The sequence below is a fragment of the Pogona vitticeps genome, chromosome 2 (assembly GCF_051106095.1).
Source record: "Pogona vitticeps strain Pit_001003342236 chromosome 2, PviZW2.1, whole genome shotgun sequence".
Taxonomy (NCBI): domain Eukaryota; kingdom Metazoa; phylum Chordata; class Lepidosauria; order Squamata; family Agamidae; genus Pogona; species Pogona vitticeps.
Genome location: NC_135784.1, coordinates 97,494,396 through 97,518,049, shown reverse-complemented (window position 1 = coordinate 97,518,049; position 23,654 = coordinate 97,494,396). Strand labels below are relative to the sequence as shown.

General features: G+C 42.1%; 1 protein-coding gene across 12 annotated transcripts; it reads right to left on the bottom strand.

Annotated features, from left to right (window-relative positions):
* Window positions 1–638: 638 nt before the first annotated feature.
* CLK4 (CDC like kinase 4) lies at window positions 639–22,765 on the bottom strand. Of its 12 annotated transcripts, none has more exons than XM_020782704.3 (13): window positions 22,633–22,765; window positions 20,259–20,401; window positions 13,877–14,084; window positions 12,579–12,669; window positions 12,147–12,213; window positions 6,073–6,189; window positions 5,813–5,979; window positions 5,625–5,719; window positions 3,396–3,525; window positions 3,050–3,132; window positions 2,543–2,622; window positions 1,245–1,332; window positions 639–1,156 (listed from the first exon to the last, which is right to left on the bottom strand). In XM_020782704.3, the coding sequence occupies exons 2-13, from the start codon at window positions 20,399–20,401 to the stop codon at window positions 1,007–1,009; spliced, it is 1,419 nt and encodes a 472-aa protein (XP_020638363.2). In that variant the 5' UTR covers window positions 22,633–22,765; the 3' UTR covers window positions 639–1,006. The 12 variants fall into 12 exon arrangements, with proteins under 12 accessions (XP_020638363.2, XP_078241825.1, XP_078241824.1 ...); XM_078385699.1 differs by having other exon boundaries at window positions 13,877–14,081; window positions 22,633–22,754; XM_078385698.1 differs by having other exon boundaries at window positions 13,877–14,081; window positions 22,574–22,747.
* Window positions 22,766–23,654: the final 889 nt, after the last annotated feature.

Genomic DNA, 23,654 nt, shown 5'->3' with positions numbered 1-23,654 from the left:
GAGGGCTCAGAAAGTCTTTATAGCCACATAGGAAATGGAAAGCTCTACCACATAAACAGAGTCTGCTCAGGTTACACCGTATATCACATATTTTGGTCATCTACAATTAAAGCTTAAAGGGAAAGCTAACCATGGACAGAATTAGCCCCAAATTAAAATGTGGACTGATAATCAAGGAAGACCAATTATCTGTCCTACTCTTTGATTTTATCTTCCAGATTAGAAATACCTCTAGGTATTTGCTGTGGTGCTTTTGCATACTTTTCAGCTCACTGGTGTAACAGCCAGTAGGATGGAGTGGATAGTGATATGCTATGATCCAAGAGACCTGGGTTCAAATTCCTTCTCAGTCATGAAAACTCACTGATGTGCACGCATGCTAAACCCACTCCTTAAATATTTCACAAACCATGAAAACCATGGCAGTTAAAGTGGTTCTCACACCTAAATCTGTTACATTTTAATATGTTAGTAAAGCCTAAGATCTTTTAATTTGGAAAGACACGTGGAGCTGGAACAAAAATACTTTTAACTCTGAAAAGTACCTGCCCTAAATAAATAATTGTTGCCTTGCTTTAAAGCATGTCATAATTTTCCTAAAAACAGCAGTGGCTTTAGCTAAAAAAAAGTACAATCAATTGTGAAAAATGAAAAAAGTTTATATTTAGTGTATCCATGATCAAGACCGTAACAGTTTAACAAGATACACAGCATCAATACAAAATGCATGGATGTACTTACAGAAATAACTGTACAAAATAATTTATTATTTACAACTCATATGATGACCTAAATCCAATGGGACATCGGCTCTGGGACCTGTTCCATCTGCAGAACAGGAGATGCCTCTCCAATGCAGCCCCAATGTATCCCCCAATACACTCCAAAAACACGGTACTGAACACTGCAGTCAGGAGGGGAAGGGAAGAAAAATCCCCAAAGTTACTTGAATCTAGGCTTAGATGTTAACCAACAGTCTGGATCACCTCCTTTAAGGACGATAAGATTAACTGAGTTCTTTTTCTGTCAGAGGATCAAAGAAAGGATGTTTTAATGCTTCATCTAGAGTAATTCTCTTGGCTGGATCATACTCCAACATCCTACGAATAAGGTCAAAAAGATTCTCATGGTCTTTATCATGGCAGTGCATAAATTCCTAAGAAAGAAAGAAAGAAAAGAAAGAGATTGTACATATCATTTCATTGCAGGAATCAAGCAGATGAGCAAATTAATAATGGTCTTACCTTTAATGGTTTACATCGTCTCCTAACATAGCGACCTGCAGAACTGTGTTCATCCCAGTCCAGTTGATTTTTGTGGAAATAACGTTTCCTATACATAAAAGAAAATGCTATAAAGGTTACACTCTATTTACCATTATCTTCATGGTCCATTAATTTGTTTGCTCTTGATAATACTATTTCCCTATTTTCTGACAGATTTTAATATTCCTTTTAATTCTACATCTAATTCAACCACTTCTTATATTCCTGTCCCTTGCCATCTGTGGCAGTTTTCAGCTTTGATTCATCGTCTTTATTAATTTTAAAAAGCTTTCCTCTCATGTAGTCTTTTTCAAACAATAATTTCATCACTACATTTGTAGTGGTGTCACCCTATGTTATACTTGCATCCAAATCCTAAAAATGTTTACTCAGAAAGAAGCCTCTCTGAATTCACTGCAATTCATTCAATAGAAAAATATACATAACATTTCTGTCCAAATTCTATCTTGTAGCTCAGGCTCTCTTGCCTAAGCAACTCTGTTTTTCTTCCCATCTTAAGCAAACTTCTTCTCTTCCCCATTCCAGCTGTTTTTCTTTCTTTCAGGTGCACAGCAACCTGAAAAGCTTACTGGTGGTGTCGTTCATTTCACCCAGGACACAGTTATAGCAAGCAAACACGGCTACCATTAGCACTGCAGACAAATATGCCAGTTATTATGGCACCAGTCTCAAAAAACATTGCTGTGCAATTTACCTTGCAATTAACTACCACCAAGTTTAATGGGAGTTACTGTTCAGTAAGTATGCAAAGAACTGAAGTCTTAAGACTGGAAGTGACAGAAGGGCAGCTTTGTTGTCTGCTTTCTCCCCCAAAGTCCTTCTGACAACAGAATTCACTGCATAGCAGCAGTGACAGGAAATGAAAATGCTGCTCTAGACTTGGCAGAGTCTACAGCTGCTCAACCTAGAGGAGCTTGGAAGAAAAACCTTGTTGTTGTTGTTAAGTTGTGTCCGACTCTGTGACCCCATGGACCAGAGCACGCCAAGCCCTCCTGTCTTCCACTGCCTCCTGGCAGTGGAAAACCTTGTTACTGACTTTCTATCCTGAACTATCTGGAGCAACAATCAATCAATCCATCTGATTCACTGTACCTGCTCAAGAAATGTATGAACTAGTAAGTTTTAGCAAACCAAGGTCCTGGCTTATATTCCTCTACAAATATAGCCAATATGACATATTTTAATTCCCCCCCAATAAAAGAAATCTGTTCTAAATCAGATATACAAGACATGCGAACAATCTAAAATAAATTTACCTTGATTTTTTAATCATATGCACTGGTAAAGGTCCTAGTATCCTTTCCATCATTGCCAGATGTTCCTTACTATCATGTGTCTGGAAAAAGGAACCAAAAGAAAAAGGGGGGGGGGGGAGAGGAAAAAACACAATCATGCTCTATTTGTCTCTACATAACAACTATCAAAATCGAAATCAGATTCCGCCTGTCCCCTGTAAACAGACTACAGAGTAATAGGAAAGGATGTTTCAAACATAACAAAAAAAAAGGGGGGGGAGGAACACTTCCTGACTATTGGGTATGGGTTTCAGATTGCAGCATTTGACTACCAAAAAGGCTTGGGTATTCATCAACTTAATTCATTCAATACAAATATCAACAACTTCCAGATAAAAGAATTGGGGGGGGGAATGCTACTAACTGGATCCTTGTAAAAATGCCACAGATAAAATCAAATGACTGTATTTAAGCTTATTCAACATTATATTTCAATGGTAGATCTTAGATAAAATAATAAACACTCACCTGAAAGACTGTAAAGCCAAGATAATATTCTATCAAAATGCATCCTATGCTCCAGACATCACAAGGCTGGGACCACCCAAGTGCTGTAACACAATTCACAACCCCTTGTCACTTGAGGATGCTTAAGATGCAAATCCAAAAATGTATTCTGAACAATGTTCATCTAAACTCACAAACCACACCCATATGTTCTATTGTTTCCCAAATGTTTATAAAAACACAGATAATTCAGTATCTTATACTTGGTCATATTGGAAATATGATAATTTGAAGAGCTTGTACTGACTTGTTAAACTTCTAATACAATTAATTTCAAACTGTAGTAATTTTGAAAGTCTTTACTAACCTAATATAACTTCAGGTGCTCTGTAATGCCTTGTAGACACTAAGGTACTATGGTGCTCATTATCATACGTTGCACTTCCAAAATCTACAACTTTAATATCTGTGTTTTTTAGTGTGCGTTCATCCCGCCTCTGTAAGGAAAACAACATGAACATCATTTTTAAAAGCTACTATTTCTTATTTGCATATGCAGAATATAGCTATTCATTGATGGAACATATTTTCTTAATGTTAACCTGCCCTGAATACCCAAAAAATAAACAGGTGACTTTTTTAACTGTCCAAATATGACGAATGTACACAATTTAATATTCTTAACTCTAGTCCCATTCACTTATCTCTTCTCTACCACAACTATGCTCTGCTGTTGAGCTCCCTCTGGTGACAAGTATGGTCTCCAAAGAAGCTGCAACCATGGTTACAGAGCTTTATAACGTCAGAAGCTCATATAGCGGAGGTCCCCAACCTCTGGTCTGTGGCCCCAGGCCGGTGAGACAGACCACCCGCACAGCCCATCTACAGCTGCCTGGGCACTCGAGCACGTCCGTGCGAGCACACACCGCCATTTGCGTATGTGCATGAGCGCATGCGCCCAGGCAAGCGCAGTGCCGCTGTTTGTGCATGCGCATGCCTGCACTTGTTTGCGCACGCATGGGGATGCCCACCTTCCCCAGCTGGTCTGCGGACCAAAAAGGTTTTGGGACTGCTGCCTTATAGGACAGGTTTCCTGGATGTATAGACCTTTAGGGGCACAGTGCACTGTTTAGAGCCATTTTACAGCCCTTAAGGCTACCACAGAATCTTTTGTTTTAAAAAGGGAAGGTTTATGTCATTTCCTGGAGACCTCCAGGCTCAACAGTTTTGAAGTTAAGGACCTGCTTTTGGGGGTGTCCCTCAAGCTTCCCCTTCCCCAAGCCAAAAAAAAAAAAAAAAAAAAAAAAAAAAAAAAAAAAATCAAAAATGAGAATGTCTGTACAAGCATTTCACACCTGTTTTCTCTCTCCAAGCAATCTGATCACTTCTAGGCCTAATGCAGTACATGGCAGCTCTACGGGATCAAATTTGGTTACCAATCCCATTGAATTGGCTATTACTGCTCTAGATCCTTTAAAAAGTAGTAATTCAATAAGGCTCTTGTCTACTCCTATTTGTGGTCTCATGCAAACGCAACTTGAAAAAACACACCTTGCTTGTACTAAATATTGTATAATACCTAACATAATCCAGTTATTTCTTAATTAGAATACAGTAATTAAAAATGTATATATCACAATCTCCTAGTCCCATTACTGTGTCACAGTAATACAACAACAAAAACAAACAAAAACAAAAACCCACATCAAACAAACAGCCCTCCCCAAGATCTAAGTCATTTCAGACTAATGACAGATGAGGCATAAATATGTATTTTCTTTTATTTCAACACTTCTGTAGCATCCTTGAGTAAATTTTCTTTGCCAATGTCTACTATATATCGATCTTACTACTGCCTATATCATAGACTTCACCAGCATCAGAATTCAAATTTTAGAACACATGAGCCTAAATCTAACACTAGCCAATGTTTGCTAGCATTAAAGATCTTTTCTTCTACTCCACTCTGGAGCCTGCTACGCCACCAAAAAATATGCCCAACAGAGTTTCCTAGTCCTCCAAAACAAGTTATGAGGGCATATAGTTAGCTGCAGAAGAGAGGAAGAATTACCCAGATTTTGTTCGGCTGACAAAAGTTCCATCAGCAGACTGACTCCAAGCAACTCCAGTTATCAACTCTTAACTCCTGAGGTATGCTACATGTCAGTTGTTCCCAATCTTGAGTAATTCAGTTGTTCTTGGGCTGTCATTCCCAGAAAACCTGGGCAGCACAGCTGAACATCATTTTTAAAACTATTATTGCTTGAATTATGTATATATTTAGAACATAGATAGTCAATGATGGAACATATTTTCTTAGTGTTAACCTACCCTGAACACAAAAACTGAACAGGGCACATAATATGTGGGATGTACAGAATTTAATATTCTTAACTCCAGTGGTGAAGGTTTCTGGGAATTGCAGTCCAAGAACACTGGAGTTACCCAAGGTTGGGAATCACTGCTATATGTGATGGCAAAACAAAGGTTATTTGGTGCAAGTAAAACTAATACTTGTGTGTAGCATGTTAAACCATTGTGAAAAAAATGGTGGAAAGACAGCCACAGGAAAGTAACCTTAAGCAAATAAACTTACCATTTTAGAATTGTACTTTACTACATAATCAGACTCTACAAATAAAATATTTTCAGGTTTCAGATCTGTATGAGTCAACTTATTGTGATGCAAGACTGCAAAAAGAAAAAGAGGTGGGAACTCAGTACTTAAGTCAATACCTAACATTTTACGTTATGGACACATTCTTAAAAATCAAGTTTACTTACAGTTTATGGACTGAGAAATCTGATAAGCCATCTTCCTAATGAGCTCAATAGGAAAAGGCAAAAAACTATTTTCTTTAATAAAATCATAGGTACTGAGTCCCAGTAGTTCAAACACAATGCAAACATGACCATGATGTTCAAACCATTCCAACATCTGTACGCAACGGCTAAAGAAAAAAAAAGTGAGGAGAACAACAGTTTAATGATACAGTTAGTTGTTTAATATCTTACACTGTATTGCTATTCTCATTTATACTTACAAGGTACTGCCAGGATCCAAGGTATTTAAATGCTCCAATACCTGAATTTCTGAACGAGCGGCTTCTCTGTATCGACCAACACTTTTAACTATTTTAATAGCTACATGTATGTCTCTCCTATGGAAAAAAAAGTTAAATATTGTGAATTGCCTATGGCTAAATAAATATCAATCACTAGTTTGGACTTGCAAGTTATTAAAATCAATTTAAAGACTAAGATCCAGTGCTATTAACTGCAGCTTTTGAATCCACTCAAAAGCACAGAAATACACAATTTATGCTGCTGAAAATATATATGGCACATCAGTTAACAATCTGTTATACGCCACACTATCTGTGTGAAGCACCTATACAGATAAAGGCTTTTTGGTGGGATCCTTGTTGTTGCTCTTACATTTAAACCATGCATTATGTTAATATCTGAGAAGTTCATCATTTGCGTTAACTGTAGATTTCCATGTAAAAGCAAATACAGTGAACACTTAATATGAAAACTGAAGAATGACTGCTATTATTCTGAATATGGTTAAGCTCCATCCAGCATAAAAAAACATGATCCAGAGGTTCTTCATATGCCTATGAGAAAAGCCAATGAATATGGCCAGTCAAGAATTTCTTCTTATTGTACATAGTGCCCACAAAGATCTAAGAAACCAAACACTGATTTATATAAACCATCACTATCACTCACTGTTACCAGTTTCTTTCTGAAGGTAACACTAGGTGAGATAACTTCTGAGCTACATATTTTACTTTAAAAATATTAAGAAGATACACAACAATTTGGCTAAAATTAGATAATATTCATGTCTACTTTTGGAGATGTTCCTGATATCACAAATTTTGTCCACAACTATCAGTAACAGTTTCCATCAAAAAGGTTTTGTGGAAGTTAAGTTAACTACAGGATCAATCCAAAGATACCCTTCACCTTGTAGAAGGGTTTGAAATCCAGAAGAAGATACACACACACGTACACCAAGCACTAGTACCATGTTCCATACTGCTTCAAGAGGGCCTCCAACCCTCTGGAGCAGCTTTTCAAGAAGATGTAGGAGGAAAGAAGAACCAATAAAAATTCCTTCCAAACTCTTCCTCAAAAAGAACTTAATCAAGAAGGAAATCTAGATAGTTCGAGCCCATATTTTTCTTGTAAGTCATACATGGGTAAGTCAGCAATTTGGCATGCCTATGTTTCAATCACAGGTAACAGCCCCTCTGAAAGCAAAGAAAAATGTGCTGAAATAGCAACACTTTTTCTTTGATGATTTACAAGTAACCAATGATACTTTCTACAAATGATCATTTGTGTCAACATCAACTTCTTCAAAACTGACTCTGTTCAGAAAAAATCTGAATAAGATTAAAGAGAATTCTGATAAATATGGTTCCGCTTGCTCCAATCCCTGTCCATCCTCTTAGCTTCAGAAATAAAGGGGAGAAATAAAGACCAGAAATAACTTTGATTTCTCAAAATGGGTATTTTAAGAAGCTGCTTAAATCAAAAGTCCCCTTTTTACTACAAAAAAACCCTATGAAACGAGATGTATATATTTTCCTATTCTACAGTTCTATGGCACAAAAAAGCAGGCTCAAAACTATGTTCAAATCTATAATGATGTCATGTATATACACAGTAACATATAAAGAGAATAAGAAATAAGAAATTCTTTTGTTTGTTAATAATTAAAAAAGAGGGGTTACTTACCTGTAACCATGGTTCTTCAAGTGGACCTGTGTGAATTCACACATTTGGGTTAGATCAGTGCCTGCGCTAGAACTTCGGAATCTTCTAGAGCTTTTCTGAAAATATACATAGTTTAGATTGCCCCTTGCACGCATGCTCCATTCCCCCCAGCCTTCAGTTCCATTTATCCGCCATTGCTAGAACAAGAGCTCATTAAAAGACAAGCAGTGATGGATAGTGGGGAGGCCAGGTGTGGATGCGTGAATTCACAGAGGTCCACTTGAAGAACCGTGGTTACAGGTAAGTAACCCTTCTTTCTTCAGCGTGGCCTCTGTGAGGTGACTGGCAAGCTAACTTACCGGAAGGAGGGCCGTCACTGCAGGACAGATGTCAAGACAGCCCTTCCAAAACTCGTCTTCTTCTTTGCCCGAAGGTCCAACCTGTAGTGGGTGACAAATGTGGACACTCTGGACCATGTTGCTGCCTTGCAGATGTCTGGAATGTCCACACCAGTAGTAAGGCAGTAGATGTTGCCATGGACCTTGCAGAATGTCCCTTAAGACCTTCAGGCACCTCTTTACTTGCAAGTTGATAGGCAAGAGTAATAGTGGAGACGAGCCATCGTGACAAGGTAGAAGATAACGCTGGACAACCCTTGTGTGGTCCAAAGAAGCACAGGAAGAGTCTTTCAGATTTCCGAAAGTCCTTTGTCCTAGAAACATAATATGCTAACACCCTTCTAAAATCCAGGGAATGGAGCATCTTTTCAACGTCAGACGAGGGATCAGGAAACAAGGTAGGTAACGAAATAGGTTGATTGAGGTGAAAATCTGTAACAACTTTAGGCAGGACCGAAACATCTGGAAACAACGTAACCTTGTCCTTATAGAATTGCAAATAAGGAGAATCAGACCTTAGAGCTGCCAACTCACTCGCTCTTCTAGCAGACGTAACTACAACTAGAAACAGAGTCTTTAGAGAAAGAAACTTAGCATTACACGAAGCCATAGGCTCAAAGGGATGCTTCATGAGTGATTGCAGAACCAATGTAAGGGACCACTGAGGTACTGGAGGCCTTGTAGGAGGGCGAATATTGATCAAGCCTTTCAAGAATGCTTTCAATGTAGGATGAGAAAAGAGACGTGAAGATTCTGAATCTCTGGGCTGGAAAGAAACTATTGCAGAGATGTACACCTTGAGAGTCGACAAGGTAAGGCCGAGATCAAAAAGATGTTTGAGATAAAGGAGTAAAGCCTGTAGGGAAACTGGAGAAGTCTGGAGATTTCTGGCAGTGGCAAAACAAAGAAAATTATTCCACTTGTATTTATATAAAAGAATAGTAGATGTTTTTTTGGATTTGTCTAATACCTCTTTGATTTCAGGCAGATCTTCCACGCAGCTAGGTGGAGGGAGCTCACGTCTGGATGTAGAACGCTCCCTGAGTCCTGTGTCAGCAGATGTGGCACAGGTGGAAGTCTGAATACCTCGGTGGCTAACTCCTCCAGAGTAGAAAACCATGGTTGACATGGCCTGTATGGTGCTATGAGGATTACTGATGACCTCTGCTGTCTGATCCTGACTAGAGACCTCTGGACCAGAGGCATCGGTGGAAACAGGTATAGAAGGTGGTCCTGGCATGATATCATGAAGGCATCTCCCAGGAAGCCGGGGCCCTTGCCTGCTCGAGATGCATACCTCTCACACTTCTTGTTCCCGTGAGAAGCGAACAAGTCGATGGTTGGCTGGCCCCATCTTGTCTAATGTCCTCAGGAGCAGCTTGAAGTGCTGGTAGTACCTTATTCCAGAGATGCTTCTGGTATGCTCCCATTGCTGCCTGGTAATTGCATATTTTTAGGAGGAAGGATTGGAAGTTGCAATTTTTTCTACCCAACACATCCATCTTCCTGCCTTCTTTATTGGTGGGAGTAACATGTGGTCTTCCTGAAGCCTTAGATGCATTCTAAGGAGTTGGGAGCAGGATGCTTGGATAAGAAATTGACTTCTCCACGAATCCTATACAGTACATATTCTCAGTCCTCCTAGAGACAGATAGAGGGTGGCTGGTTGAGAGCAAGCGTCCATGATAAGATTGAACAGTTGAGAAATATAATTGAGGCTAAGTGGTTGAGAAGACTCTCGGTCGATGTCTCCAAAGATGGGATCGTCTGATGGAGGAGGTGGAAGCTGTGTTTGCATTTTTAAAACATTTGCCATTCTGGTCACCATTTGCGTACAAGAAGAGAAATCCTCAGAGGGTGAGGATGGATGGGGGTTTCCTGTATCTGACTCAAAAGAGTCCTCCTCCACTGGTGATTGAACTTGTAATGGAGAGAACACCTCCTCATCCTGATTGGAAGACACTTCACAAAGCTCCTCAGATGGAACCCTGTGCACATTAGTCTCTGCTAAGGAGAACTGAGTAGTTTACTGGACACTCTTAGCCCTCGACGTCGAGGTGGAAGAAGTCTTTTTGGAAGCCTTCCTAGTGTCTTTATCAGGTAGAGTATCCTGAACCTGTCGACGTTGATGCGGGGAAGGTGAAGAACTCCAGGTCGAAGAGGTGGAATAGTGCCTCTTCCTGTGCCTACGGTAACTTGAAGAGGAGGATGACGATGATATTGAGTCGGTATCATAACGTCGACGCTTTGTCCTCCTCTTTCCTGAACGACTGTGCCCAGATGGTTCATGCCTGTGTCTCTTCCGACGTCGGGAAGTCTCCAAGTCAGAATCACAACGTCGATCGGAAGAAGAATGCCGCCTTTGCAACCCCTTTTTGCGAGGAGGAAGGTCTCTCCTCAGAGAGCAAGAGGGGGAATGTTGAGTCTCAGTTGCCCGGCCGGCAGTTGCAGGGCCAAGATGGGCAGAATGAGGGCTGGACAGCACAGCCTCCTCAACTTTGTCAGGGCTGGGTGAGTGCCCAGGTTCAAGCAGTGCCTCAGGCTGCTGGGAAAGCAGCAAAGACAGAGCTGCTTCAGACATGGATTCCTGATCCTTCGAGGAATCTTCCAAAACTGGTGAAGGCAGCGATGGTGTCACTGGTGGAAGAGAGGTCATCTCTTTAGCCTTAGTTTTTTTAGGCTGTCTCGCCTGCTTCTTAGGCTTCGCAGCGTCTTTGGAAACAGCCACTTTAGGAGTAGAAGGAGCCTTTTTCGAAGAACTTGGGGCAGCTTTTTTAGGAGCTTTAGATGACTTAAAAGTGGATGTAGACGGGAGAGACACAGTAGTCTCAGAGCGAGGAGTCACTGAAGGATCGGAGGAAGTCTCCATTTCTGACGGATGGGTTGCAAACAAAGTCTTTTCCCAAAGGTAGAGCTTAAGTCTCTGTTGGCGTGCCTTCAAAGCTGGCAAGAAGTAGTATTATGAGCGTCCCCCAGGCAAAATAAACAAAGACTGTGTTTATCATAAAAGGGCATTTTCCTGGAGCACGGCCTACATTTACTAAAAGGACCTGAGGGGACATAAAACAGTAAAACAGTAGGCTATAGGAGCCTGAGTTCTCATGGTAATCAGGAGATAAGTAGATAATGGAGTCTCCCGCTGAGCTGATAATGGCACCTCCCGCCGCGCCAATCAGCCTGGCAATCAGGCAATCCACAAAGCGTGGGAGACCGGGTCAAACAAGAGCCAAAGTCCGTCAGGCAAAAGAGTAATCGAAGCAGTCCAAAATCAAGGGGCAACAGAAGTAAGAATAGTCAGAAATACAGTCCAAAAGTCAAGCCACATTAGGCGAAAAAGAGAGCTCTGTCTGAAAACGTTCCTCGCACAATGGCGGAAAATTAGGAACTGAAGGCTGGGGGGAATGCAGCATGCATGCAAGGGGCAATCTAAACTATGTATCTTTTTAGAAAAGGTCTAAAAGATTCCGAAGTTCTAGCGCAGGCGCTGATCTAACCCAAATGTGTGATTCACAGAGGCCACGCTGAAGAAGTTGAAATATACGTTCCTAGAAGGTCTCAGGAGGAGTTGGGGGGGGGGGAGCATCTTCAGAGTTGCAACTCTCAATTTACCCTGGCTCTCCAGGGTTTCAAGCAGGATCCCCTTCCTAATTTTACTTAAAGATACTAAGGATTCAGCCCGCAACTCTCTGCAAGCAAAGATTTATGATTGAGCTACAGCTCTGATTAATTCTCTCCATATCATAGTTTGTCTTACTCATCCAGCTACTGTATTCTGCCATTTTCAGACATGGTTAAATATGTCATTTTAGAGCAAACAACACATAAACAATGTAAAAACAAAATTAAGAATGCTACTACTAAAGATTAATTTAGCAGAGTACATTCAATAACCACAGATACTTCTGTCTGAATTCTTAATTTGTGCAAAATAATATGAGCACTTTAAAGAAATTTGCTTTAATATCGCTTTGGAGAAATTATATACTTACATGTGGTGGTCAATGCATTCTACTACTTTTCCAAAAGCACCTTCCCCTAAAGTAGCAATAATTTCATCTAAAAAAAGAATAAATTATATAGATATTATTCTAAAAATCAAACAAAGATGAAGGCTATTAAACATGTCATTATAAGAAACATTAACTTAGTGTCTGCCTTTGGATGTGTTATTTTATTTGACAGCTGTCATGAAATAGCTATCTAGCTAACAACCTAACTTTAAACTTTGTTTACTACTGCAGCATTTGAGTAACAATTATTTAATACAGAAAAGAAAAATATTAAAAAAATTCAAGACAAAATAAAAGAAAAAAGAGAGCAATGAAGGTTCCTTAGCCCCCACCCCCACTCCTCTATCATACTATTCTAAACAGATGTTTTGCTGAAAAGTTTTTTTAAAAGTGTTGAAAAATATTCTATACATCTTGCTCTTAGAACGTCTCCACTTTGACAGATCAGGTGACCCTCCTCATCATCCTCTACACTCCTGGATCTTTTCCTTCGGTGGCTCTTCTGGAAACGGCACCAAGATCGTCCAGCCAATCAATATATCAGAGTGAATTCAGGGTAGAATACGCAATTCATTCAGCGGGGATATTCAGGCATTCAGTTACGCACCAGGCCACGAACAGTTGGCAGGAGCAATTTCAAATTCAGTCCCCAGAATTTCACAGGGCACAGTTTATGTTACAGAAGAAAAACATGGCAAGGAACAGATTTTCAGATAAATACTTAAAAGTTGTCAGACAACAGAAACACAAAACAATTTTGTCTTCTAGATATTAGATTAACTGAAGACTGGAAATAAATTTGCAATGTAAATATTTACTTTTGCTATTCAAAAACAAGATTGTGTCACTGTATACTTTAGGAAGTTATAATAAGGACTGATTTCTTTGAAAAACTAATTAAAATTCTAAAATATTTATTGTCAATATTAAAATGAACAGCAGATCTTTCATACAACTTACATTTTTGCTCTATGTCTCAAAAAACAAAAAAGAAATATATTATTCAGATTTCCTGAATGTGGTCTACAATCTTACATTCTGAATGTATCAACATCCAGAAGTACAAACATTGAATCTTAACAATCTTATATCTGAATATACGTATTAGTAGTGTGGTACTATTTACAAAACATCTAGGCTCCCTTTCTTGTCAATCAACAGAATGAAAGGTTCTCCAACAGTAATAAAATAACTCAAACAAGGACCAACATTTACCTCAAGCTAAAATACCACACAGACACAAGTTGAATTCATTAGACCCTATATTTTTCATTCCCTATTTCCATCTAAATAAACACTTTCCATATCTTAACAGATAGGATAGAAGAAACTTTTTCACAATGAATGCTGTGCAATACTATTTCACATGAACATTGATTGTACTTGGCTACTTTATTTTGCATGATGTTATTTGAAATACTATTTGCCTGAGTTTTCCAAGTACTGGACAAATGATTTCTAAATTTAGCCAAATGAAAATTCATAGCTGACCTGAAGATATAACTAATACCTATTCACTATACTGTACAGTATATTTCTAATTACATCCTCTCAATCTCTTTCTTGCACACTACTACACAGTTTCAAGGGAATCAAGGTTAATTCTTTATGATAAATTCTCCAAACCTTTATACTTACAGAATCTAATTTTCCACCAAAAAAAGTTAAAATCAGTAGTTTATTTGCTATCATTTTTGAAATATACATACCAAACTGTGGTCATGTTTCTTATGCTTTCTTTTATGGGTACTTTTCCTGCTTCGATTAGAAGATTTGCTATAGTGATGCTGATGACTCTTTTCATACTCTCTGTTATATTTTTGGTCATCTATATCCTTGAAGTCATTCTTATATTCCTCAACATATCTCCGATCATGATGGTCTCGCCCATGTATGGATCTATCATCCAAGTAGCTACTAAAAACAGAAATAATTTTTGAAGCTTTTCAAAACAAAGGAATTTTGTATCACTTAACCAACTTTTAAACAGAAGTATGGAAAATTTACACTGGGTGACTCTTTCAGAAACTATAGCAATAATTAACCAATATATATTAGTTGAATTGGTTGGACAGATCAACAGAGTTTAGATTTCCCACTGTATCTCCCGTTCAGCCTTGGGCAAGCTGCATGACCCCAAGGAGGGACTGGTAGCCCACTTATGAGCACTTTATCTCTAGAAACCCAGGGAAATGTCATTACTTGGGATCAAGTTGATGTCATATTTTTGTTGCCACGATAATATGTATACACAGCAAATAGAATAATATAATCACAGAATCATAAAGTTGGAAGAGGCCGATAAAGCCATTGAGTCCAACCCCCTATTCAATACAGGAATACAAATCAAAGGATATCTGCCAGGTGGCTGTCTAGATTTCTCTTGAATGCCTCCAGTGTTAGAGCACTCACCACCTCTTGCGGTAATTGGTTCCACTGCTGTACTAGTCTAACAGATATGAAGTTTTTTCCTGATATTCAAAAGAAATTCGACTTCCTGTAACTTGAGCTCATTGTTGCACATCTTGCCCTCTGGGATAATCGAAAACAGATCTTGCCCGTCCTCTGTATGACTGCCTTTCAAGTAAAGTATTTGAAAAGTGGCATCATGTCTCTTAGTTTTCTTTTCTCAAGGCTAAACATGCCCAGATATTTCAGTCTTTCATCATAGGCCTTGGTTTTCGGCACCCGATCATCCATGTTGCCTGAATGTGGTCCAGGCTTTGAATTTGCTTTGAATTTGTTCCAATTTGACAGTAGTTTTTACTCAAAGTTTTTACCTTCAAACTCTTTCTCCATTCCCTAGCCTTAGCTGCAAATTGTTTCCTTAGAATCATAGAAAAGTGAAGCTGGAAAAGCCTACAAGGCCATCAAGTCCAACACCCTGCTCAATGCAGGAATACAATCAAAGCATATCTGCCAGGTGGTTATCTAAGTTTTTCTTGAATGCCTCCAGTGTTAGAGCTCTCACCAACACTCACCACTCCAGTGTTGGAGCACTCACTCATTCCTTCTCTCACTTTGTCCTTCTACATAAATAATGAAAAAAAATTAAAGGGAACAATTCCCTTAATTTTGTTATGTTCGCTAATTAAGGCAATGAAAGCTACAAAAACCTATAGTAAATGGAAAACAGTTGAAGGAACATTATAAAAATATTGAATTGCTTATTTTGGTACGGAAAGAAGCTGAACTGAAGATTCAAGCCTTTTCAACACTAAATCTGTAAACATATATTTCCTATACTGTGGGAAGTATGCAGGGAAGTGGGGCCAATGCTTAATATTCAGATCTGCAAGGGCTATTAGTTATTCCCTCCAATCCTTTTTCATCTGGGAAGGGCAGGCTGCTACTCCCTAGATGATCAAGGAAGAGCACTGGAAGCATTCAGACATATATTTACTATAGTCTTGTAGCTAGCAAATATACTTGTCAGTTATTAAGCCTCAACATCATTTGTCAACCTCACAGAGCAGGTGCACCCAACATCAATTAGTCAAACCATGGCTCAGTATTGAGGACCATGACACAGATAAAGTGGGGTCTCGACTTAAGAACTTAATCCGTATTGGAAGGCAGTTCTCAGGTCGAAAAGTTCTTAAGTCGAATCTGCATTTCCCATAGGAATGCATTGAAAACCATTTAATCCGTATCTGCTCTTTTCGTCCATAGAAACTAATGGGAAGCTGCTATTCCGCCTTCTGCCACTAGAGGGGGATATCTTTCTTTTCTCCTTTTAACCTAAGATGACTTAGCTTTAAAAAAAAGGAAAAAAAGAGTTCGTAACTGGAATCTAAGTTCGTAAGTCGAGTCCATATATTCCTATGAGAGCGGTTTGTAAGTCAAAACGTTCATATGTCGAGCCGTTCGTAAGTCGAGACCCCACTGTAACATGGACTGTAATAAAGGAACCTGTCCAAATAGAGGCATTCCCATAAAATTTTGTTTAACTATTTTAGCTATATTTAAAATAGCAAATAATCTGCCAAAAACAATTAACTTCGGGATAACATATTAACCTCCCAAATAACAGCAGACTACAATAAAACAGATTCTATATTCTACTCTAGGGCCATCAGAATACCCTAAGACAGTGGTCCTCAATCTTTTTCATACGCTGGACCAGCTGAGCCTCTGAGGGAGGTGGGGCAGCCCCTCGTGCTCGCGCTCTCTGATGCATGTGTGAAGTGGTTGCCCCACCACTTCACGCAGGAGTGCCTGCCCACCCGCACCCGCACCCCCAGCATGCAGAGTCATACAGTACTTGAAGGGAGTGCATGCCAGCGGAGCCGGCGGAAGCCTTGGAGTCTGAGCATGGCCAGGGTGCTCCCTCCAGCCACTCGCCTCCTGATGGGCTCCAACAAGGCTGGGAGGTGGTGCTCCTCCCTGCCCTCTGCGGCGGGAAATTCAAATGGTGAGGAGCGACGACAACCTATGCGGCCGCTCTGGCGAGCAGTCACTGGTGCTGGTTCAGCGGTGCTTTCGTCCAAGCCAAAGCGAACAGCAAACTGCTCTGGCGAGCAGCCACTGAAGAAATAAGCAAACAAAAGTGGGGGAAGAAGCTATTTAGGGCAGATATGTGAGAGCATGCCCTTAGGGAAAGAAAAGACTATACAGTGGTGCCTCGTTTAACGATTTTAATTGGTGCAAAAAAATTCATCGCTATGGGAAAACATCGCTAAGCAAAACGCATTTTCCCATAGAGATGCATTGAAAACCAGATAATCCGTACCAATGGGAACGGATTGCTGTCCTTAAGCGAAAATTGCCATAGGAAACATCGCTAAGCGAAATGCGGTTCCCCCATTGGAATGCACTGAAACCTTTTCAATGCATTTCAATGGGGGAGAAAATAATCACCAAAAATTCAAATGAGTCAAAAAGAAGCCAAATTTGGTTAACAAAGGGTTTATTAAGTGCACTAACGATTTCAAGCACTCTAAACCCTTTTTAAACAATTTAACACCTTTTAAAAATAGCGAAAATGGAGCTGTCAAAAGCATCGCTAAGCGAAACAGGGGGACCTAAACTGTCATCGCTAAGCGAAGCAAGGTCCTGAACAGCGCTATGCGAAATTGCCCCATTGGAAACATCGCTAAACGGAGCGCAAGATTGCTCCAAAAACCTCATCGCTAAGCGAATACAGCGTTAAACGAGGCAATTGCTAAGCGAGGCACCACTGTATAGGGTGACAAGAGAGAGCAGAAGGAGCAGCATATGGGGTGGTTTGCTGTAATTCTGTAGGAAAAACTGCAAATTCGTGGCACCTTCAGAAGGCAAGCCGAACGAGCATGGTTGTTTAGGTCAGAGGTCGTCAACCCCCGGTCCGCAGCCCATTGCCGGTCCCCGGCTTGAGCCTGACTGGGCCAGGAAGGCAGACCTCCCGCCCCCCACGCACTCCCTCCCCTCCCTCACCCCTTCATGCAAGCCCCTGCGTCCACAAAGCAGCTGTGGGGAGGGAAGTGCCTGGGGGGGGCAGGAGGTCTGCCTTTGTGGCCCGGCGGCGGCGGGGCTGGGGGAGAGCCGGGAGGGAGAGCAAGGCCCGGGTGTTTTTGCGGCTCTCCTCCCGGCAGTAGCGGCGGCAGTGGGGGTGGGGGGTGGCTGGAGACCTGCCGGGAGGGAGAGCAAGGCCCGGGTGTTTTTACGGCTCTCCTCCTGGCAGTAGCGGCAGCGGCGGGGGGTGGCTGGAGACCTCCCGGGAGGGAGAGCAAGGCCCGGGTGTTTTTACGGCTCTCCTCCTGGCAGTAGTGGTGGCAACGGGCGTGGGGGGGTGGCTGGAGAACTGCCGGGAGGGAGAGCAAGGCCTGTGTGTTCTGACAGCTCTCGTCCTGGCATCAAGAGAGGCGACGGGTGTGGGGGTGTGGAGAAGAGCTGGGAGGAAGAGCAAGCCCCTGGGAGGAAAAGCAAGCCCCAACAAAGCCAGGGTCGGCGCTCCTTGCCGCCCTCAGCAGGCTGATGCGGCCGCTGGTGCCTCCAGCTCCGGAACCGGCACCAGCGGCTGCTTGCCGGGGCTCCTGCATCAGTCTTCGACGCTCCTCCCCGCCCTCCACCATTTGAATTTCCCGCTGCGGAGGGCAGCAAGGAGCACCGACCCTGGCTTTGTTGGAGATTGGGAGGCGAGCGGCCGGAGGGAGCACCCCAGCCATGCTCAGACTCCCAGGCTGCTGGCGCTTGCAGGCGTTCCCTCACCCCTTCAAGCATGCACCCGCGCGTAGGGGTGGGGTTGCCTGCGAACATGCCAAGTAGTGGGGGAGCGCACGCGTACACGCGCCAGAGGCATGGCAAGAACTTTGCAAATGGGGTATGATGGTTCGCAACCTGAGGCTGTGAATACCCCAAGCCAACATACCTGGTCTTTCTGCCTCCTTACAGGGGGAAGTCCTACCTCTGTTCCCTTCCTGCTGTAAATGTAAAAGCTTGCCTCTCTCTCTCCCCCGGCTCTGCACCCCCCCCCCCGTCGCCACCGTTGCTGCCGGGAGGAGAGCACCCGGGGCTTACTCTTTCTCCCAGCTCTTCTCCACACCCCCACCCCAGTCACAGCTGATGATGCCAGGAGGAGAGCACCTGGGGCTTGCTTGCCCCCTCCCTCTCACACCCACCCACACACATTCACTCTGTCTCACTGTATCTGCCGGCTGTGCACCACCCACTCGCCGCCGCCGCCCAGCTGTGAAAACAGACCTTTCCCCCCTCACCCCTTCAAACATGCGCCCACGCGCAGGAGTGGGCGCACGGGTGGGCAGGCACTCCTGCATATGCGCGAAGTGGTGGGGGAGCGTGCAGAGAGAGAGAGAGAGAGAGAGACTGACTCTCCATTCGTGCCCAGCGCTGCCGTTGCGAGGGTGGTGGGGAGCAGATTTTAGAGCCCCTTCATCTCCACTCACCTTATTTTGCCCGCCACTGGTTCTGATGACAATGACTCTTCCCTCCTTCCTGTCAAATGGTGCCCATCCCCCACCCTCCCAACTTGTGCTGACAGAGCCTGCCTGTCACACAGCCTCGCACTGCTTCACCTCACACCTGGGTCCTGGTGCCTCCTTCAGGAAGGGGGCCCAGGGAAGGCTGGCGGATTGAGGAGAAAAGGAGGGGGGCTGCTGAGGAGCACCCACCCTGGCCTCGTTGGAGGCTGCCGGGAGGTGAGCAGCCGGAGCACCCGGCTATGCTCAGCCTCCTGCCTCTGGGCCACTGCCGTTGCCATTGCCGCCGCACTGCAAAGACAGACCTCCTCCCCCCCCCCGCACTCACTCCCTTCCCCACAGCTGCTTTGCGCGTGTGGGTGCATGCATGAAGGGGTGAAGGAGTGCTCATGCTGGCGTGCGCATGTGTACAAAAAGCAGCTGTGAGGAGGAAAGTACATGTGGGAGGTCTGTCTTTGTGACACAGATTTACTCTGCAATCTCAGTTCATAGATTCAAAAACATATTTACTGGGCACAGGTGCCAAGAATGGCCATATACAATCTGAGAATCTCATTTCTTCAGAGCAGAATAAGAAATATTGGCTCCAACAGGGTATTTTTGAGCCTAGAAAACCTTTGGCATATTTCAAAACTCCTTATTCTCAAACAATCCTATGCAAAGTACTTCATATGAACTCCATGTGAAGTTCACAAAGGTGTAACTGCAAGCAACAATCACATTTCAAGTCTGAAAGATAGCATTCCTTCTGAACAAGATTCAAAAGAGCAAAATTATGGGGAATACAGTTCTCCTTCATCTTCTACCAAAAAAAAACAAAACAAAAAAAAAAACAGGCAAACCAAATGTCTGATCTGACATTCATTACTGCATTTTTAAAAGGCAGAAACCTTTAAGAATTTTATTTGTACGAAGTCCAAAAGATAGATCTTTAAAGAAAGAAAACGTGACAAATCTCCTGGGATTTTGTTCTTCACTAGTTCTTTTGAAAAGCTTTGTCTATAATATTGGGAAAAATTGTAAATGTAACAAGTTAAATATTATTCATTTAATGTAAATTGCTAATTAACACTAATATGTAAATTCTAAGTTGAAAGTGACAAATAGGAAACAACAGAAGAGTTAAATTGCGTATAATTATAACAAGATCACTGTTAAGTGTGAAGGATTTTACCTGTCTGCAGTTTTATGTGATTTATGTTTGCGATCTTTTTCACTGCTATGAGATCTTCTACGCTTTTGGCTATATGTACTCTTCTCTTCATCCCAGCTCCTATCTTCTCGATCTGAGCCATGGGTTCGTTTTGAGTGCTTCATCTATCATAAGAAAATATACTGAGGTGAAATTGTTACAACAGAACACTGATAAATACAAAATGACGCAATTAGCACAACTTTATACACATTTTCAAAGAAGTCACTGCACACTGGCAACATTAAAAAGGAAAACATATTGTGGCATTTTGAACAGATTTGTTTCAGTGTGAGATTTTGTTCATGACTCCCTCCACGGGGATATATATAAGAGAGCACAGGATGAATATTCCTTGATGTTTGCAGTAGTGGCCTTTAATCAATGAGACCTCACACTAAAACAAATATCCTAAGTCCTTAATGTGCCATAATACTTTGTGTTATTTTTGGTCCACTGCCTCCTTTGATTTTGTTTTACGCATTAAACTTAAAGAGACTGTGCTGAGGGAAGCTTACTCCTAAAAAAGCTCTTCATAGGAGTACTTCTGAGGGCTACACTCCTGTTCATTTAGGAGAAAACTTTATGAAACATAAAGACTGATTTTTAAATTATTGGCACGTAGAGACTGGACTTACAATATTTCTAACGTATAATTACAAACACAAAGGCAAACATTTAGGAAAAATGTATCACCAGTTTTACATACAGAATACAGGAACGATTTTTATGCTGCTGCTCTTTCATCATTACTTCATTTGAAGTCAGGGCACTACATTAACCCACAAGAATAAGGAGGAACACTACCTTACACCAAACAGACTACCACATTTCAAAAATTTTGTAATCACAACAATTAAACACTTACATAGAAAAGTATGGATTTTAGAAACAAATTTGCATACTGTAGTCTACACTTTAAATATACAACTCATTAAAAGAATACATAAAACTTAGTTTTGTTCTGTGTTTATTTAACAAACATACATAGCTAATACTAAAAATATACATATCAGTTCAAACAGAGTGCAGCAGGCAGTAATATAACAAGCTTAACAGTGCCTTCTCAGAGGCCATTAAGTCAACTAATGACTTTCAAATCACTTTGTATTATCCTTTTCACTTGATAATCACCAAATTTCTAGAATGAAAGGAAGGCCTTCTGAAAACTATCTAACCATCAAATTGTCATCAAATCTCACTCCCTTGCCCCTGTAAAACCCACCAATTCCATGAAAACTACCCACAGTTAACTGGTGTAAAATACACTCTTCGCATAACATTAATACTGTGCAGTCAACTCGATTCTGTTATGTGGTAACTTCACCCTGTGCTTTCTACCTACAAAATGCCCAGAAGGGGTTTACCATCCTGCTCTTCTTAGGCTGCCCCGTTTGCACAAGACTACACAGCCTGGCTCTCTTCCAGGGAAATTAAACTCCCGATCCCCTGCAACCCAAGTGCTCCAACCAACTGAACTATCTACCAGCCAAGCTAGCTAGCCAAAACTTTAAATAGTTAAAATTACTATACATTTCCAAGCACCATGACATTGAAAACAGACTTCAAAACTTTGCTTTTCCATTTGACTTTAATACCAAGCTTGACTCTCCCCACGCGCATAAAATTAACCATAGCATTTATCACAGTGCCTAAAATAATTCATACTCCACATGTTAAACAAGACAAGGTCCTTGGGTAAAAAAAAAAATGCACCGAGACACCCGCCCTTGATCTGCAGGAGGTTTTTGCCTCGGGGAGATAACTTGGTGCGTCGCCCTAGAACACCACAAGAATTCAGTCCGATGCAGTTTTAAAGGCGCTGAAACTCAACACAACCTGGAAACCATTTTCATGCCCGACCTGTCAGAACACGGTCTCCACCTCCGCAAACGGGCTGGCCTCGGCCTCCTTCCCATTTGGGGGTCAGTCCAGCAAGGCGGCAGGAGGCGAGGTTGGAGCTGTAAAGGCTGCCCTTCACACCGAGGGCAAGGCTTTCCTGCACGAAAATGTGACCTGCGTCGCGGTGTGTAAGGAACAGAGCGCGCCGCGCAATCTCTCGAAAGACGCGCTCTCCTCCAAGCGCTCCAGGAGGCTGGCCGGAGAGAAGGCGTCTTAAGAGGCGCCCTATTTCTGCCCCCCCTCCTACCAGCATCACCACCACCCCGGCGACCGTTGACTCAAATCGCCCCGCCGCCTCCAACCCCTTCCCTCCCCACCAGAGAGAGACGCAACCGCGGGCCCTCCTCCCAAGACGAAGCCCGAGAGAGAACGACAAGAACTTTCCCGTTTCGGACCTACTTTCCTGTCCCGACCAAGTCGTACGAGGAGAAAATGGAATGCTTGCTTTCCACACCTCTGCCACTTATACTCAACGATGAACCGAAGGGTGAAGGAAACGCACACCAACACCGTCCTCACACAAACAAAATGGCGCCTCTCCCTCACTTCCAGAATTGCGCGGTGGTGTCGCGCCGCTCACGTGAGGGCGTGTGTATGTAGACCTATACCAACCTACGAGGTAGAGGGAGATTCAGAGCTAAACTTCTTGGTTAATTTGGACGGCTCTTTTCGGCCTGTCAGCTTAGATTTTTGGCGGCGCGGGGGGGGGGGAGAAAACCGAGAGGGTGTTGTCGTATTTTGAAAGCTAACTGATTTATTTTAGTGTAAAATTCGGGTGGTTTTTTTTTTGTTAAAATCCACTTTTGCCGGTTAATTTTGTACCAATGTGTTTTTCTCTCTCTCCAACATTTAGCTATATTTGCGTAGCACTGTGTTTCGTAGACAGGAGGAGGGCCTGGCGTCCATGGGGTGACGAAGAGTCGGACTAAACAACAACAACAAAGTGTTTACCTTTTATAGAAAGGGGGAGAATAATCACAGTACTGTAATTCTAAAAGGATGTAGTGATTTTTCTCACACAGGTCTTGTTTCTTGTGAACATCTGGTTGTCGGCTCCTTTTAAAAAGGGCAGCAGTTGAATGGACGATAAAGAAGTGGATGGATAGATAGATAGATAGATAGATAGATAGATAGATAGATAGATAGATAGATAGATAGATAGATAGATAGATAGATAGATAGATAGATAGATGCGAACCGAGCGCTAAATTTTGGCTTGTGAGAAACTGGAGGCAGCTGTTGATGGTGGAAGTCCGTTTCTAAGCTGCAGTGTGAACAATCCACTACAATGAAGGGCTATCATAAAGCCTTTAAGAAAACGACCGTTACAATATGGCAGCCACATGCTCGTGGATGTCCATCGCGTTGCCCACACAAAAGCGAGATTATGGGTTAAAAAGGCTGTCACGCTGGGCAGTATTTTTAAGTTGGTCCTACTATTTTAGTTTTGTAACTGGATGGTTTTCTCCGTATTTA

Excerpts from the sequence above, each read along its gene's own strand:
- CLK4 (XM_020782704.3), bottom strand. The coding sequence starts at position 20,401 with ATGAAGCACTCAAAACGAACCCATGGCTCAGATCGAGAAGATAGGAGC. Across the intron at positions 6,190-12,146 it reads GAATGCATTGACCACCACAT|GAGAGACATACATGTAGCTA; the intron begins GTAAGTATATAA and ends TTTTTTCCATAG. Across the intron at positions 5,720-5,812 it reads GATTTCTCAGTCCATAAACT|TCTTGCATCACAATAAGTTG; the intron begins GTAAGTAAACTT and ends TTCTTTTTGCAG.